The 16,627-nt window shown below is 36.5% G+C and overlaps 1 protein-coding gene across 1 annotated transcript in view; it reads left to right on the top strand.

Annotated features, from left to right (window-relative positions):
- Positions 1-13,292, top strand: part of SLC26A7 (solute carrier family 26 member 7) — a 135,149-nt gene extending 121,857 nt beyond the window's left edge. Inside the window, exons 16-18 of the mRNA XM_020870031.2 lie at positions 10,836-10,890; positions 10,973-11,076; positions 12,512-13,292. Coding sequence (XP_020725690.2) covers positions 10,836-10,890; positions 10,973-11,076; positions 12,512-12,547 — 195 coding nt within the window. The 3' untranslated portion in view covers positions 12,548-13,292. The remainder of the gene's footprint in view (positions 1-10,835; positions 10,891-10,972; positions 11,077-12,511) is intronic.
- The last annotated feature ends 3,335 nt before the right edge of the window (positions 13,293-16,627 follow it).

Raw genomic sequence — 16,627 nt, 5'->3', positions numbered from 1 at the left:
AGGTAGATATACTCCTAAGTATTTTATTCTTTTTGTTGCAATGGTGAATGGTATTGTTTCCTTAATTTCTCTTTCTGTTTTCTCATTGTTAGTGTATAGGAATGCAAGAGATTTCTGTGTGTTAATTTTATATCCTGAAACTTTACTGTATTCATTGATTAGCTCTAGTAATTTTCTGGTAGAGTCTTTAGGATTTTCTATGTAGAGGATCATGTCATCTGCAAACAGAGAGAGTTTCACTTCTTCTTTTCCTATCTGGATTCCTTTTACTTCTTTTTCTGCCCTGATTGCTGTGGCCAAAACTTCCAAAACTATGTTGAATAGTAGTGGTGAGAGTGGGCACTCTTGTCTTGTTCCTGATTTCAGGGGAAATGCTTTCAATTTTTCACCATTGAGGGTGATGCTTGCTGAGGGTTTGTCATATATAGCTTTTATTATGTTGAGGTATGTTCCTTCTATTCCTGCTTTCTGGAGAATTTTAATCATAAATGGATGTTGAATTTTGTCAAAGGCTTTTTCTGCATCTATTGAGATAATCATATGGTTTTTATCTTTCAATTTGTTAATGTGGTGTATTACATTGATTAATTTGCGGATATTAAAGAATCCTTGCATTCCTGGGATAAAGCCCACTTGGTCATGATGTATGATTTTTTTAATATGTTGTTGGATTCTGTTTGCTAAAAATGAAGGAAACAATGCTGAATATTAATAAAAAACAGAAGCTGCTGCTTTGAGAAGATAAATGAACTTGACAAACCATTAGCCAGATTCATCAAGAAAAAAAGGGTTGAGAAAATTCAAAACAAGAAAATTAGAAATGAAGAAGTTATAACAGACAACACAAAAATAGAAAGGATCAAAAGAGAGTATTATGAGCAATTATATGTCAATAAAATGAACAACCTGGAAAAAATGGGCAAATTCTTAGAAAAGTGCAACCTTCTAAGACTGAAACAGGAAGAAAAAGAAAATAGGAACAGACCAATCACAAGCACTGAAATTGAAACTGTGATAAAAAAATCTTCCAGCAAACAACAGCCTAGGACCAAATGGCTTAAAAGGCAAAAAGTAGCAAACTTCTAGAGAAGAGCTAACACCTATCCTGCTCAAACTCTTTCAGAAAATTGCAGAGGGAGGAAACTTCCAAACTCATTCTGTGAGGCCACCATCACCCTGATACCAAAACCAGACAGATATCACACACAAAATAATTACAGGTGAATATCACTTATGAAAATATATGCAAAAATCCTCACAGTAATATTAGCAACAACACATGAAACATATAGTGTGATTAAGTGGGGTTTATCCCAAGGATGCAAAGATTCTTCAATTTATGTAAATAAATCAATGTGATACACCATAGTAACAAATTGAAAGATAAAAACCATATGACATCTCAGATACAAAGAAAGCTTTCAACAATATTCAACACCCATTTATAGTAAAAGTTCTTCAGAAAACTGGCATAGAAGGAACCTACTTCAACATAATAAAGGCCATATACAACAAACACACAGCAGACATTATTTTCAATTGTGAAAAAATGAGGGCATTTCCTTTATGATCAGAAAAAAGACAAAGGTGCCCACTCTTGCCATTATTATTTTATATAGTTTTGGAAGTGCTAGCCATGGCACTCAAAGAAGGAAAAGAAATAAAAAGAATCCAGACTGGAAAACAAGTAAAACTCTTACTGATTGCATGTGACATGGTGCTATACATAGAAAACGATAAAGATGTTACCCTAAAATTACTAGAGCTAATCAATGGATTTAGTAATTTCCTAGGATATAAAATTAAAACACAGAAATCTTTTGCATTTTTATACAATAATAATCAAAAATCTGAAAGAGAAATTAAGGAATCAACCCCACTCACCATTGCAGCAAAAAGAGTAAAATACCTAGGAATAAATGTACCTAAGGAGACAAAAGACCTGTATTTAGAAAACTATAAGATACTCATGAAATAAATCAAAGATGATAAAAACATGAAGAGATACACCATGTTCTAGGATTGGAAGAATCAATATTGTGAAAATTCCTATACTAGCCAAGGGAATCTACAGATTCAATGCAATCCCCATCACATTACCAAAGGCATGTTTCACAAAACTACAGAAAATGATTTTACAGTTTGTATGGAAACATAAAGACCCCAAACAGCCAGAGAAATCTTGAGAAAGAAAAACGGAGTTGGAGGAATCGGTCTTCCTGATGTTTGACTATACTCCAAAGTTACAAAGCTACGATAATGAAAACAGTATGGTACTGGTACAAAGGCAAAAATACAGATCAAAGGAACAAGATAGAAAGTCCTGAGATAAACCTACATACCTATGGACACCTTCTCTTTGACAAGGAGGCAAAAATGTACAATGGATAAATGATAGTCTAGCCAGTAAATGGTGCTGGGAAAACTGGACAGTTATATGCGAAAGAATGGAACTTGAACACTTCCACCTTCTCTTTGATAAGGAGGCAAACATGTACAACAGATAAATGATAGTCTTGCCAACAAATGGTGCTGGGAAAACTGGACAGTTACATGCAAAAGAATGGAACTTGAACACTTCCACCTTTTCTTTGACAAGGAGGCAAAAATGTACAAAAGATAAATGATAGTCTTGCCAGCAAATGGTGCTGGGAAAACTGGACAGTTACATGCAAAAGAATGGAACTTGAACACTTCCTAACACCATATATGAAAATAAACTCAAAATGGATTAAAGACCTAAATATAAGGCTAGAAACTATAAAACTCTTAGAGGAAAACAGAACACTCTGACATAAATTGCAGCAAGATCTTCTTTTACCCACCTCATAGAGTAATGGAAATAAAGATAAAAGTAAACAATTGGACCTAGTTAAACTTATAAGTTTTTGCACAGCAAAGAAAACTATAAATAAGATGAAAAGACAACCCTCAGAATTGGGAAAAACTAATAGCAAATGAAACAACTGGTCCCAAGCAACCTAGTCAAAAACAAAAACAAACAAACAAAAAAAACGGGCAGAAGACCTAGAGAGACCTCTCTCCAAGGAAGACATACAGATTGCCAACAAACACAGGAAGAGATGCTCAATATCATTTATTATTAGAGAAATGAAAATCAAAACTACATTGAGATATCACCTCACACTGGTCAGAATGACTATCATCAAAATCAACAAATGCTGGTGAGGATGTGGAGAAAAGGCAACACTCTTGCACTGTTGATGGAAATGTAAATTGACAGAACCACTCTAGAGAACAGTATGGAGATTCCTTAAAACAAAACAAAACAACAAAAAAACCCCTAGAAATAAAACTACCGTATGACCCAGCAATCCTACTACTGAGCATATACCCTGAGAAAATCATAATTCAAAAAATACATGTTTACCCCAATGTTCATTTCAGCACTATTTACAATAGCCAGGACATGGAAGCAACCTAGATGTCCATCAACAGATGAATGGATAAAGAAGTTGTGGTGCACATATTCAATGGAATATTACTCAGCCGCAAAAAGGAATGGGCTTCCCTTGAGGCTCTGCTGGTAAGAATCTGTCTGCCATGCGGGAGACGTGTGTTCAATCCGTGTTGGGAAGATCCCCTGGAGGAGGGCACAGCGACCCATTCTAGTATTCTTGCCTGGAGAATCCCATGGGCAGGGAGGGCCTGACGGGCTACCGTCCATGAGGTCGCAAAGAGTCAAACGCGGCTGAGCGACTAAGGACATACACACACAGACACTTCCGTAACTGTTCTCCCTTTTTTTTTTAATTCGAAGTCAACAAGGAATGCACTCCCTTTCTTATGTCTACGTTTTCTCTCCCCCAGTACCCCAAATAAGCGGGAGGATCTTGAGGATTAGGCCGTGTCTGTTTCTCAGTGGCCCTCAGTTGCCCATCAGCTTCTGCTGTGTGAAATCGGCTCTCCTCACCTTGGCTGTCTCCTCCCCAGTGGGTCTCTTACTCTGGCCTCAAACAATCTCCTGCTGAGTGAGACTTTCTGTTCTGTCAAAAACTTAATCATAGCCCTTAATAATTTCTGGGGCTCTTTTCCTACATACTTCCCTCCTTTCCATTGTTCTTGCTCCTAAATCCACCCACTTGATCCTTCCTGAATGCCAGTTCAGTCTTCTCAGCTCTGTGACGTGGCTGCATTTGGCACGGGTCCCCCTATCGTGTAGTGGGCCACAGATTGCTTTGCAGCAGAAAGCTGAGATGATCTGAGAGCTGGCCTCATTCGTTTTCTTTCTCTCAGAGAACTCAATCTTTTGCTGCTTGTTCCCATTGCTGGAAAGCACTTTGTATATTTTGTCCAGTTGTCTACTTACTTATGGAGAGTAGGATAGTCTTTATATTAGTTACTCAGCATGACCAGAAGTCAAAATTGAATATTGACTTTTTAAGAACTAAGACCAGGGCAGTCTTTAGAAGAACTTTTGTAGATTTTGGTCATTTCCTCATGGTGTTGCATAACTGTATCTCTGTTCATATTTTAAATTTGAAATGTCCAAACTTTGAAACTCAAAATAGTGCAAAGGTCAGCTTTAATCTGGTTTTCCTGTGAAGATAGACTGGGGTTATGTGAAGGGAAGCACCTTAAATATATGACAGTCAGAATATATTCTAAGATCTAGCACACTTACTGGGAGGTGTTAAGGAAATTGTCTAACTTGTCTGGATCTCAGTTTATTCATTTCGTAAAAATGAGGGAGTGACTTTGTTTCAGAACTAGTTAGATATTAAAAAAAGAAAATTATGCAAAAGAACTGGGTTTAAGTTTCCTAGGCCTTAAATCCAGTGGCTATTTTTTGGTAAGTCATCCTTTTTCTCATGTAAAGATGGGCACAATAAAGGACAGAAATTGTATGGATGTAACAGAAGCAGAAGATATTAAGAAAAGGTGGCAAGAATACACAGAACAGAAGAAGAACTATACAAAAAAGATCTTCATGACTCAGATAATCACGATGGTGTGATCACTTGTCTAGAGCCAGATATCCTGGAATATGAAGTCAAGTGGACCTTAGGAAGCATCACTATGAATAAAGCTAGTGGAGGTGATGGAATTCCAGTTGAGCTGTTTCAAATCCTAAAAGATGATGCTATGAAAGTGCTGCACTTAATATGCAGCAAATTTGGAAAACTCAGCAATGGCCACAGGACTGGAAAAGGTCAGTTTTCATTCCAATCCCAAAGAAAGGCAATGCCAAAGAATGCTCAAAATTCTCCAAGCCAGACTTCAGCAATACGTGAACTGAGAACTTCCAGATGTTCAAGCTGGTTTTAGAAAAGGCAGAGGAACCAGAGATCAAATTGCCAATATCCGCTGGATCATCAAAAAAGCAAGAGAGTTCCAGAAAAATATCTATTTCTGCTTTTTTGACTATGCCAAAGCCATTGACTATGTGGATCACAATAAACTGTGGAAAATTCTGAAAGAGATGGGAATACCAGACCCCCTGACCTGCCTCTTGAGAAACCTATATGCAGATCAGGAAGCAACAGTTAGAACTGCACATGGAACAACAGACTGGTTCCAAATAGGAAAAGGAGTATGTCAAAGCTGTATATTGTCACACTGCTTATTTAACTTATAGGCAGAGTACATCATGAGAAGCACTGGGCTGGAAGAAGCACAAGCTGGAATGAAGATTGCTGGAAGAAATATCAATAACCTCAGATATGCAGATGACACCACCCTTATGGAAAAAAGTGAAGAAGAACTAAAGAGCCTCTTGAAAGTGAAAGAGGAGAGTGAAAAGGTTTGCTTAAAGCTCAACATTCAGAAAACTAAGATCATGGCATCCAGTCCCATCACTTCATGGGAAATAGATGGGGAAACAGTGGAAACAGTGGCTGACTTAATTTTGGGGGGCTCCAAAATCACTTCAGGTGGTGATTGCAGCCATGAAATTAAAGATGCTTCCTCCTTGGAAGGAAAGTTATGGTCATCCTAGACAGCATATTGAAAAGCAGAGACATTGATTTGCCAACAAAGGTCCATCTAGTCAAGCTATGTTTTTCCAGTGGTCATGTATGGATGTGAGAGTTGGACTATAAGGAAAGCTGAGCACCGAAAAATTGATGCTTTTGAACTATGGTGTTGGAGAAGACTCTTGAGAGTCCCTTGGACTGCAAGGAGATCCAACCAGTCCATCCTAAAGGAAATAAGTCCTGAATATTCATTGGAAAGAATGATGCTGAAGCTGAAACTCCAATATTTTGGCCACCTGATGCGAAGAACTGGCTCATTTGAAAAGACCCTGATGCTGGGAAAGATTGAAGGCAGGAGGAGAAGGGGACAACAGAGGATGACATGGTTGGATTGCATCACCAACTCAGTGGACATTGGTTTGAGTAAACTCCAGGAGTTGGCTATCGACAGAGAGGCCTGGCTTGCTGAGGTTCATGGGGTCACAAAGAGTTGGACGTAAGTGAGCGACTGAACTGACTGACTGACTGATACTTTCATATTGTTGTTCACCACAAAAACTTCTCATAACTTGGCATAGGGTTCAACCTCAGTTCTTTTCTTGCATCTGAATCTAGACTGAAAACAGATAGTCCCTCATCACTGGAGGGCTTCTATGTTCCACACTTTTACTTACTGTGCTGCCAAGGTCTGGAAGAGCACTGTTAAACCAGTTTTTAGAAGGATCACGTTGGGAGCTTATTTAAGATGTAATCTTCTGATGGTAACCTATAGTGATCATTTTGAAAAGTATTTGTTGTTATTTTCCAGTTGCTCAGTCATGTCCAACTCTTTGCAACCCCATGGACTGCAGTAGACCAGGCTCCTCTGCCTTCCTCTATCGCCCAAAGTTTGCTCAAATTCATGTCATTTAGTTGGTGATACTATGAAACCATCCCATCCTCTGCCACCCCCTTCTCCTCTTGCCTTTAATCTTTTCCAGCATCAGAGTCTTTTCCAATGAGTCAGCTCTTCACATCAGGTGGCTAAAGTATGCTTCAGCAACAGTCTTTCCAATGACTATTCAACGTTGATTTCCTATAGGATTGACTGGTCTGATCACTTTGCTGTCCACGGGACTCCCAAGAGTCTTCCACAGCATCACGATTCGAGACCATCAATTCCTTGGCTCTCAGCCTTCTTTATGGTCCAACTCTCACATCTGTACCTGACAACTGGAAAAGCCATACCTTTGACTCTACAGACCTTTGCTGGCAGTGATGTCTTTGCTTTGAATACCTTGTCTAAGTTTGTCATAACTTTCCTTCCAAGGAGCTAGCTAGCATCTTTTAATTTCATGGCTGCAGTCACCGTCTGCAGTGATTTTGAAATCCAAGAAAATAAAATGTCATTGCTTCTACTTTTTCCCCTTCTATTTTCAATGAAGTGATCAGACCAGATGACATGATCTTAGTTTTCTAAATGCTGAATTTCAAGCTATGTATACCTGTACATGACTACTGGGAAGACCATAGCTTTGACTATATGGACCTCTAGTCTTTCCCATTCTATTGTTTTTCTCTCTTTTCATTGTTCATTGAGAAAAGCCTTCTTGTCTCTCCTTGCTATTCTCTGGAATTGCATTCAGTTGGGTATATCTTTCCCTTTCTCCCTTACTTTTCACTTCTCTTCTTTCCTCAGCTATTTGTAAAGCATCCTCAGACACCCACTTTGCCTTCCTTGCATTTCTTTTTCTTTGGGATGGTTTTGGTCAATTACATCCTATACAGTGTTATGGACCTCTGTCCATACTTCTTCAGGCGCTCTCTCAGATCTAATCCCTTGAATGTATTCATCACCTCCACTGTATAATCATAAGGGATTTTATTTAGGTCATTCCTGAATGGCCTATAGGTTTTCTTCACTTTCTTTAGTTTAAGCCTGAATTTTGCTATAAGAAGCTGATGATCTGAGCCACAGTCTTGTTTTTTCTGACTCTATAGTTTCTCCATCTTTGGCTTCAAAGAATGTAATCGATCTGATTTAGTATTGACCATTTGGTAATGTCCATGTGTAGAGTTATCTCTTGTGTTGTTGGAAAAGGATGTTTGCTATGACCAATATGTTCTGTTGGCAAAACTCTGTTAGCCTTTGCCCTGCTTCAGTTTGTACTCCAAGGCCAAACTTGCCAGTTAGTCCAGGTATCTCTTGACACCCTACTTTTGCATTCCAGTCCCCTATGATGAAAAGGACATCTTTTTTGTGTTAGTTCTAGAAGATCTTTTAGGTCTTCATAATACCAGTCAACTTCAACTTCTTCGGCATTGGTGGTTGGGGTATAGGCTTGATTTATTGTGATGTTGAATGGTTTGCTTTGGAAACAAACTGAGATCTTTCTGTCATTTTTGAGATTGCACCCAAATACTGAATTTTGAACTCTTTTATTATGAGGGCTACTTCACTTCTTATATGAGAATCTTGCCAACAGTAGTAGATATATTGATCATCTGAATTATTATTATTATTTTTTATTTTTTTCCCATTTATTTTTATTAGTTGGAGGCTAATTACTTTACATCATTACAGTAGTTTTTGTCATACATTGAAATGAATTAGCCATGGATTTACATGTATTCCCCATCCCGGTCCCCCCTCCCACCTCCCTCTCCACCCCATCCCTCTGGGTCTTCCCAGTGCATCAGGCCCGAGCACTTGTCTCATGCTCGGGCCTGATCATCTGAATTAAATTCAGCCATTCCTGTCCATTTTAGTTCACTGATTCCTAAGAGACTGATGTTCACTCTTGCCATTTCCTGCTTGACAATATCCAATTTACCTTGATCCATGGACCTAACATTCCAGTTTCCTATACAGTATTGTTCTTTATAGCATCTGGTTTTGCTTTCACTACCAGACACATACACAGCTGAGTGTTTCTGCTTATGTCCTTCTTGCATTCACTTTTCTTTGGGATTGTTTTGGTCATGCCTCCTGTACAATGTAATGAACTTCTATCGATAGTTCTTCAGGCATTCCATCTACCAGATCTTATCCCTTGAATCTACTAGTCACCTTCTCTATATAACAATAAGGAATTTGATTTAGGTCATTCCTGAATGGCCTAGTGATTTTCCCTACTTTCTTCAATTTAAGCCTGAATTTTGCAATAAGGAGCTCACGATCTGAGCCACAGTCACAACTGCAAGTCTTGTTTTTGCCTACTATACAGAGCTTCTCCAACTTTGACTGCAAAGAACATAATCAGTCTTATTTCAGTATTGACCATCTGGTGATGTCCATATGTAGAGTCTTTTCTTCAGTTTTTGGAAAAGGGTGTTTGCTGTGACCATAGTGTTCTCCTAATAAAACTCTGTTATTCTTTGCCCTGCTTCATTTTGTACTCCAAGGCCAAACTTGCCTGTTATTCTGAGTATATCTTGACTTCCTACTTTGCATTCCAATTCCAATTGGAATCCTCTTAAGAGAATAAATCCTGAGAGTTCTCATGACAAAGAAAAATATCTTTTTTCTATTTGTTTAATTTTGTGTCTATATGAAATGACCAATATTCACTAAACTTATCATGGTCATCATTTCAGGTTGTATGCAAGTCAAATCCTTATGCTGTACACCTTAAACTTATACAGTGCTTTATGCCAATTATAACTCAATAAAAATGGAAGGACAAAAAAATACAGATTTCTGAATCCTAGTCCTGGCCCAGGAATCTTCATTTTAAACAGCATAGATTGTTTATGGATGATAAACGACATAGGTTGTTTATTGTCCAAGGTTCGTGTTTTGAGAAACACTAGACTAGGATTGTACTTTTACTGGGGAAAGCCATTATGTATATTTGTTATCCAAATGTATTTAAACTTTGTTTTTGAATATACCCCAGTATTTATTAGCTACTTTCTCTAGATACTGCAAATCAAGATTTAGAGTTAGTAAATATGAGGAAGTGGTTAACTATTCCCACTGAGTTTAAGATCTAAGGTTGAAAGTTCAGAGGAATTCAAATAACCTAAATACTGGGAATGCTAAGAAAGAAAATTTAAAAATCTTGTCTTGTTTAAAAATGCTACACAATAGAATGAAGGAATAAATCAACTGATGCATAAATTTGAAGGAAATGACATTTGTGCTTCTCTATACATACAACCAGCTGTTTTATATTAGTTTGCCACTTTTAGTTTCCTTATCACTGTTTATTTCATTATGATTACAGTAAATTATGATATGTGTTAAGAACATAGACTTTAAAGATAGACAAATTCTGGGTCCACATCTTAGCTGGATAACTAGTTCTAGGATCTGGATTTTAAGTATTTGTTTGCTTAAGTTGCTACTACTTGAGAATTTCTAGGACTTAAAGAAGGCAGGACCCTGCAATATGCCAAGAAAATTAGTTAGGATCTCTCATCTTAATAGACCATAAAAATGGAAGGTGGGGATCAAACTTGACTTTGATTGTAGTGAGGTTTTCAATTTACCATCCATGGATGGAGTTTAGAGACACCGTGAATATATAAATAAATATCAAAACATTAAAGTAAGCAGATTTCATCATTTTCACAAATGGGTCCTTGACTTCCAATAAGGCAGTTGAAAACAATTTTATATTATTCTTAGGAGGAGGGAAAGGTGATGTGTTTATTTTTATTAAATAAAGCAGAGAATGTAAGCAGCAAAACTGAGTTACATGAAAGGTGAATGCCTTGCTGGCATTTAGCTTCCTTCGCTAAGACCATCTCTTTTAGAAGTGAGTCAGAGTATGCCTGATTGTGTTATGGTGCCACCCCCTGGTGATACAACATCATTTTTTTTTTTTAAACGAGAAGTTCTCCCTTCTGAGCTTCTTATTTTTTCCTGTCAGCTATCCTGAATTAATTATGAGTGTATTATTTTAATTCTTGCAGGTTTACATGGACTGTAAGAACAAGAATGTGGATGTGTCTTTGGTCCATTGCACAGGTAAGGGAGTACCCTTGACTAACACTGGACCTGATCCTTCTGCTGCTCCGTGAATCCTTATATCACTTGTGCTTTCTTATAGCTTCCTTGATAAAAGCAATGAAATACTGTGGAAACCTAGATTCAGAGAAACCAATTTTTTTTGAATCAGTGTCTGCTGCAATAAGTAACATGCATCTAAATAAGGTGAGTTGAACAAGTTGGTGTGCCAGAATCATAAGAAAATAGGAATGTAGAATCAAGGGTTTTGTGATTTTTATATTAGACTATTGTCCCATTTGCATCTGAAAGTCTATTAAAATGTGTCCCCTCCTCAGAGTCCTCTGCTACAAGCAAATAAATTTTTTCATTCCTTTTTTGGACAACGCATGAACATTGTTTAGAATTTGGAGTTTCCAGCAATATCACTGTTTAAAGGATCTGGTGATCACCTATAAAGTACAAACTGCTTGATTATAAAATAAATGCATCTTCCAGGATCCACTATCCTGGAAGTTGGAATCTACCTCTGTCAAATACAAAAACTCGAAATGTAACCAAATAGCTTTTAACTGCTCTGATACCCTTTAGTCTAAGCTCATATTGCCATTTTTGGAAATACTATTTACAGAACCGAGGACTCACAGGGTGTGAAGTGTCAAAGTTATCTTCTAATACTGGGCTGTATGGTTAATTTTAGAACTATTCCTAGAAATTTGATTTCCCACAATTTTTGTTTTTTTATCTTGAATTGTTTTGCCTTTCCTTATTCCTGTAACAGCATTTATTGTCTTCCTGGGTCATCCTCATTGCATGCAACCAGAACAGTATGCATTTACAAAGTAATAAAAATTTAAAAATTAAAGTAGAAATAATTATTATTTCTACTACTACTACTACTAAATATTATATCTTATGAATATTCATTGAGTGCTCATGTTCCAAAACTATGCTAAGAGCTTTACTTATATTTCTTCACTAAACTCACCACAAGCTTATAAAGTAGATACTATTATTTAACCTATTGTTAGAAATGAAGAAACTGAGGTTCGGGGAAGTTGTACCATTGGTAAGTGGTAGAGCCAGTTTGAGTCAACAGTCTTACCTGGCACTTGGAGCTATAAACTTCAATACTCTGATGCCTCGGAGAATATCCATTTTCTTAGTCTGACTAGACAGCTGGCTTCAGTTTCTAATATTCTTTTACCTGCGGTTATCAACTTTAAGTAGCAAGTGGGGCTTCCCAGGTGGCTCAGTGGTGAAGAACCCGCCTGCCAATGCAAGAGCCACAGGAGACGCAGGTTCAATCCCTGGGTCGGGGAGAGCCCCTGGAGGAGGAAAAGGCAACCCACTCCAGCATTCTTGCCTAAAAAATGCACGGACAGAGGAGCCTGGCAGGTTACAACCTGTGCCGTCGCAAAAAGTCAGACATGACTGAGTGCCTGAGCGCGCGTGCATGCACACACACACACACACACACCCCCCCCCAAACCCCAAACCCAGTATTCTTGCCTGGACAATTCCATAGACAGAGGAGCCTGGCCAGCTGCAGTCCATGGGGGTCACGAAAGAGTCAGACGGCACTTAGCAACTAAACAAGAAAACAAGTAGCAAGTGCTAATTTCTTCCTCTTCTATTTCAGAATTTGAGCATCCTCAGTGACCCCGGTGAAGTCTGAGACTCTTTTGCTGCAGTACGGGTCTTTTCTTTAGCAGCTTCCCTGAAAAGGTCATAGTCAAGCGTTTTGCACAAACTTTTTCATTGTGTGGAGCCTACAAATGGCTTTTCTGACATGTGTGTGACTTTGTAACTGCATAGCCCCTGCTCAAGGTTTGCCAACAATTTTATCTAATCTTTGTCAGTAAGTAAATTCACTTTGTAGGTTATTGTATACTTATTTTATAAAAATCAATATGCGTTTAGTTTTAGTGTACTGAAAGATAAACATGAATTTTTTTCCTTTTTTTAATACCACAATATTTTGTGTTAATTTAGTTTTGTTATAGGTTGATTTGTAAAGGTGAGAAGTATTTTCTCCTATCATAGGAGATTTAGAACATTTGCAAGTCATTTGTAAAAATGCAGGATCATATGTGTAATACAAAGAAACAACTTATCAAGTGTGCCATATTCCACTACCAAAAAAGCCATTAAATATCAATAAGCCATGAAATATTCATGTAATATGATATGAAATTCATAGAAAGTAAGTCAAACAAAACAAATGAAAAATTGGAAACCATTCTTCTTCATATCTTTCCATGCCTGGAAGTCTTCAGGAATGTTTTTACATCACTAGTATCCCAGTAAAATCAAGTTCTTGACTTTGGTTTTGTTGTGACTATTAAAAATGTTTAGGATCTTCAGGCCTTAGCCCTAGTTTGCACATCCCCACCCCATAAAAGTCTCTATTTTCATCTTAAGTTTTGGGAAGTTTGGAAGTTGCACATTTTATGTTTTTTTTTTTACAAATATGATTTATAGATGAGAAAGTATCAATAGCAGAATAACTTTGTGCTAGTCCAATGTAGGATTAGCTACAGTAGTTGGAGACTTTCCTATTTCAGAGAGATAGTCAATATAATATAATACATTTATCTGTCTAAGATAGATAGATCTCCAGGGAATGCTTTACTTTTTTCTTTTGTTAGAGAAGACTTAGATAAATGCTTATCTGTAAACCCACTAAATCAACAGAGTAATTGACAAGTAAAACCACAGGCTAGGCTGACTTATATAAGTTACTGTTTTCATGTTTATACATATATTTCAAATCACATAGTTTCATATGTTTATCTAGCAACTTGATTTACCTATAAAAATATCACTTTGAAAAATAGGTATAGATACATGCTTTAATCTTAAGGCATTTTAGCTGTTCTAGAAAGTACCAGTTAACAAAAAGCCAAGTACTTTGAAGTGTTTGAGAAAGAGTTTGCAAACAAAATGAAAAGGGTTTAATTTTAGGTCATTTAGGTGTTTTTCTGGTCATCTGTAAGAGAAAATTCTAATATCTGCCAAGTGATGTAATGGTCCCTAGCAAATGTATAACAAACATTCGTATGGCCCTTGTTTTTACCATTAAACTCTAAGCAGACAATGTAAAAGAGGAATACTAAATATTTCAAAATTTTATAACCTATTTAGCTATGTTAATTTTGATTGACATGAAATGCAAAGATAGTTTTTGTCCCACAGGAAGCCTCAATCCCTTCATCACTAATTTGGAATTGAAATGAGTGAAGCCAATTTTCCTTCCCATCAAATACTGTTCCAAGAAAAGGTGGAAGTAATAGTTGAAAGTAAACTTTCCTTAAAAAGAGGAATTTCACTCTGCTTTGCCTGGTTAAATTATTCCAGTTGTGGATGGTGGCAACAGTCACCGTCTCTAATCCATTGGTCACGGGCACACAAATTGATGTATTTCTATGCAACTTTGGCCTATGATTAAATTTATGCACTGTAGACATTTTCTAATTTGTTAGAGATTATGGACTGTAGATGGAATAAAAATCATTACAGTTAATTAATGGATAGTTTCTATTTTTTATTGAAGCTAGCATATAATTGCTTGAAAAGATGTACTTGAATGCACTTCAGTGTTTATAGTAGATATTTAATGGATAAAACTTAAAAGTCATAACTTTTATCAAATATTATTATTTTCAGAGTAAAAGAATATCAAAACAAAGGTACCATAAACCCTTTGTTCTAAGGCTTATTCTGCATGCTAGGTCACAGTGACTGTAGACCAGAAGGAACGCCCTGGAATTAAGTCTTGAAAGCCCAGTAACTCAATATAAGTTTCACATGCACAAGATCCTCCTAAAATATACATGTTTATTTCAAAACAGATATTGATAATAGAAGAACTACAGTAAGGTCCTGATGCTAGAATGTTTCTAATCATGTTGAACTATTTTTATGAGATTATTTATTTTTGTATATGATAAACTACTTATATATTACTTATTATGGTAAAATAAAATAGGGAAAAATTAAAACTGACCTATAAGAGTGTTAAGGACTTAACAGAGGGACATACAATATACAAATTAACCATAAAGCAAGTAACTAGGAAAAGACTGTTAATATTACATTTATACAGATTGAATGTCCTTAATTTACCATTTGTCTTTCATTTTAAAGATTATTTGCCCCCAATTGTATGATTCTAGTGTTAAAAGTCTAACTTGAATTACTTTGCAGTAATTTGACAGATCTCTACTGTGTAAATGGGTAATATAATGAGAAAAGCGATCTCTCTTTTTTAATGAAAATGTTAATGTATTAATACCCTGAATGGATGATGTTTGACAGTTAGTGTTTACCCAAATATGTTAATATGTTTTTGAATATACATATGACTGGAAATGCATGTTCTACATTCTGTGGGATGATCATCTACTTCAACATAGACTATCCTTTTTATGGTGATTTTGTTGCCAATTTTTCAATAGGGAGTTTAGTGAGGCTTGCACAATATAGAGATTTTTAGTTACAAATCATATCATCTAATATGCCACACTTATATTTTTATGTTTCAATACATTTAATTACTTTTTAAATAATCCTTTGCAATGACTCAGCATATAGCAATCGATTTACATGGAAAATAAACTGAAATATTACTGTGCTTAAATGGATTTCTATTATTTCAAAGTACTTATTGAAGAGCAAATAGTACATTTTGCTTGCTTAGACTGACCTACAGTGTATTATGAGTTGACAATTACTGGATTCAATATTCTTTGTAATTTATTCTTACAAAATTTCAGCCTAAAATTGTAAAGTGTTGTATGTCAATTTACAGAAGTTTAATAAAGCTACTTTTTGCTGCAACACTACTTTTACACAGTCCTTTACACCAAGTTTAAATCCTTTCTTGTTCTAATTTTAATTAATACGTAATTTAATTTGTTAATTTGTTTGGCTCTTCATTTATATACTGTTGTTTGTCTTTTCTGAGTTTCTAGGCTGAGTTCAATATTCTCCAGCATTTTAAAGGTTACTGCTCAAAGAACAAGAAGATAAGGCTCTTTTCCAGGTGTTGGAGATATGGCAGTGAATAAAGCAGAAAAAAAAAAAAAATCCCTGCCCTTATGGAGCTTGCATCCTTACTGGGGGAAGACAAAATAAATAGAATAAAATTTAAATACCTTTAAGTTAAATGAAAATATGTGCTGAGAATAAGAATAAATTAAGGAAAGAGGATAAAATGTATGGCAGAAGGTGGGTGTTGTGTCCCGAGATAGAGTGACAGGCATGGTGACTAATGAGAATGCTTTGTAAGCTCAGGCTACTGTAATCAAATAGCAGACCGGAGAACTAAACAATAAACATTTATCTCTCAAAATTCAGTAGGCTGGGAAGTCAAAGGTCAAAGTAGCACCTGACTCAGCTTCTGGTGAGAGCTTGTTTTGTGTCTTGTAGACGGCTGCCTTCTTGCTGTCCTCACATGCCCTCACATGTTGGAAAGAGAGTGCCCTCTGGTTTCTCTTCTGAAAGCTCCTATGATTCTGTAAGCTTAGGACTTCACCCTTATGACCTGATTTAACCTTTATTACGTCCCCATACGCTCAGCCTCCACATACAGTTACCTGGGGTTTAGGGAATCACAAGTCCATAGCAGGGAGTTATAATTTTCATCTATTTTAAAACATTCCTTTTTATATCTAAAAGTTAGGCTTGCTGGAATTTTATAAGTTAGGTTGCCTAAAACGTTCATTTGGGTTTTTCTGTAAGATGTTGCAAAACA

Source organism: Odocoileus virginianus, chromosome 15 (genome assembly GCF_023699985.2).
Source record: "Odocoileus virginianus isolate 20LAN1187 ecotype Illinois chromosome 15, Ovbor_1.2, whole genome shotgun sequence".
Lineage (NCBI taxonomy): Eukaryota > Metazoa > Chordata > Mammalia > Artiodactyla > Cervidae > Odocoileus > Odocoileus virginianus.
This window is presented reverse-complemented; position numbering and strand designations above follow the sequence as displayed.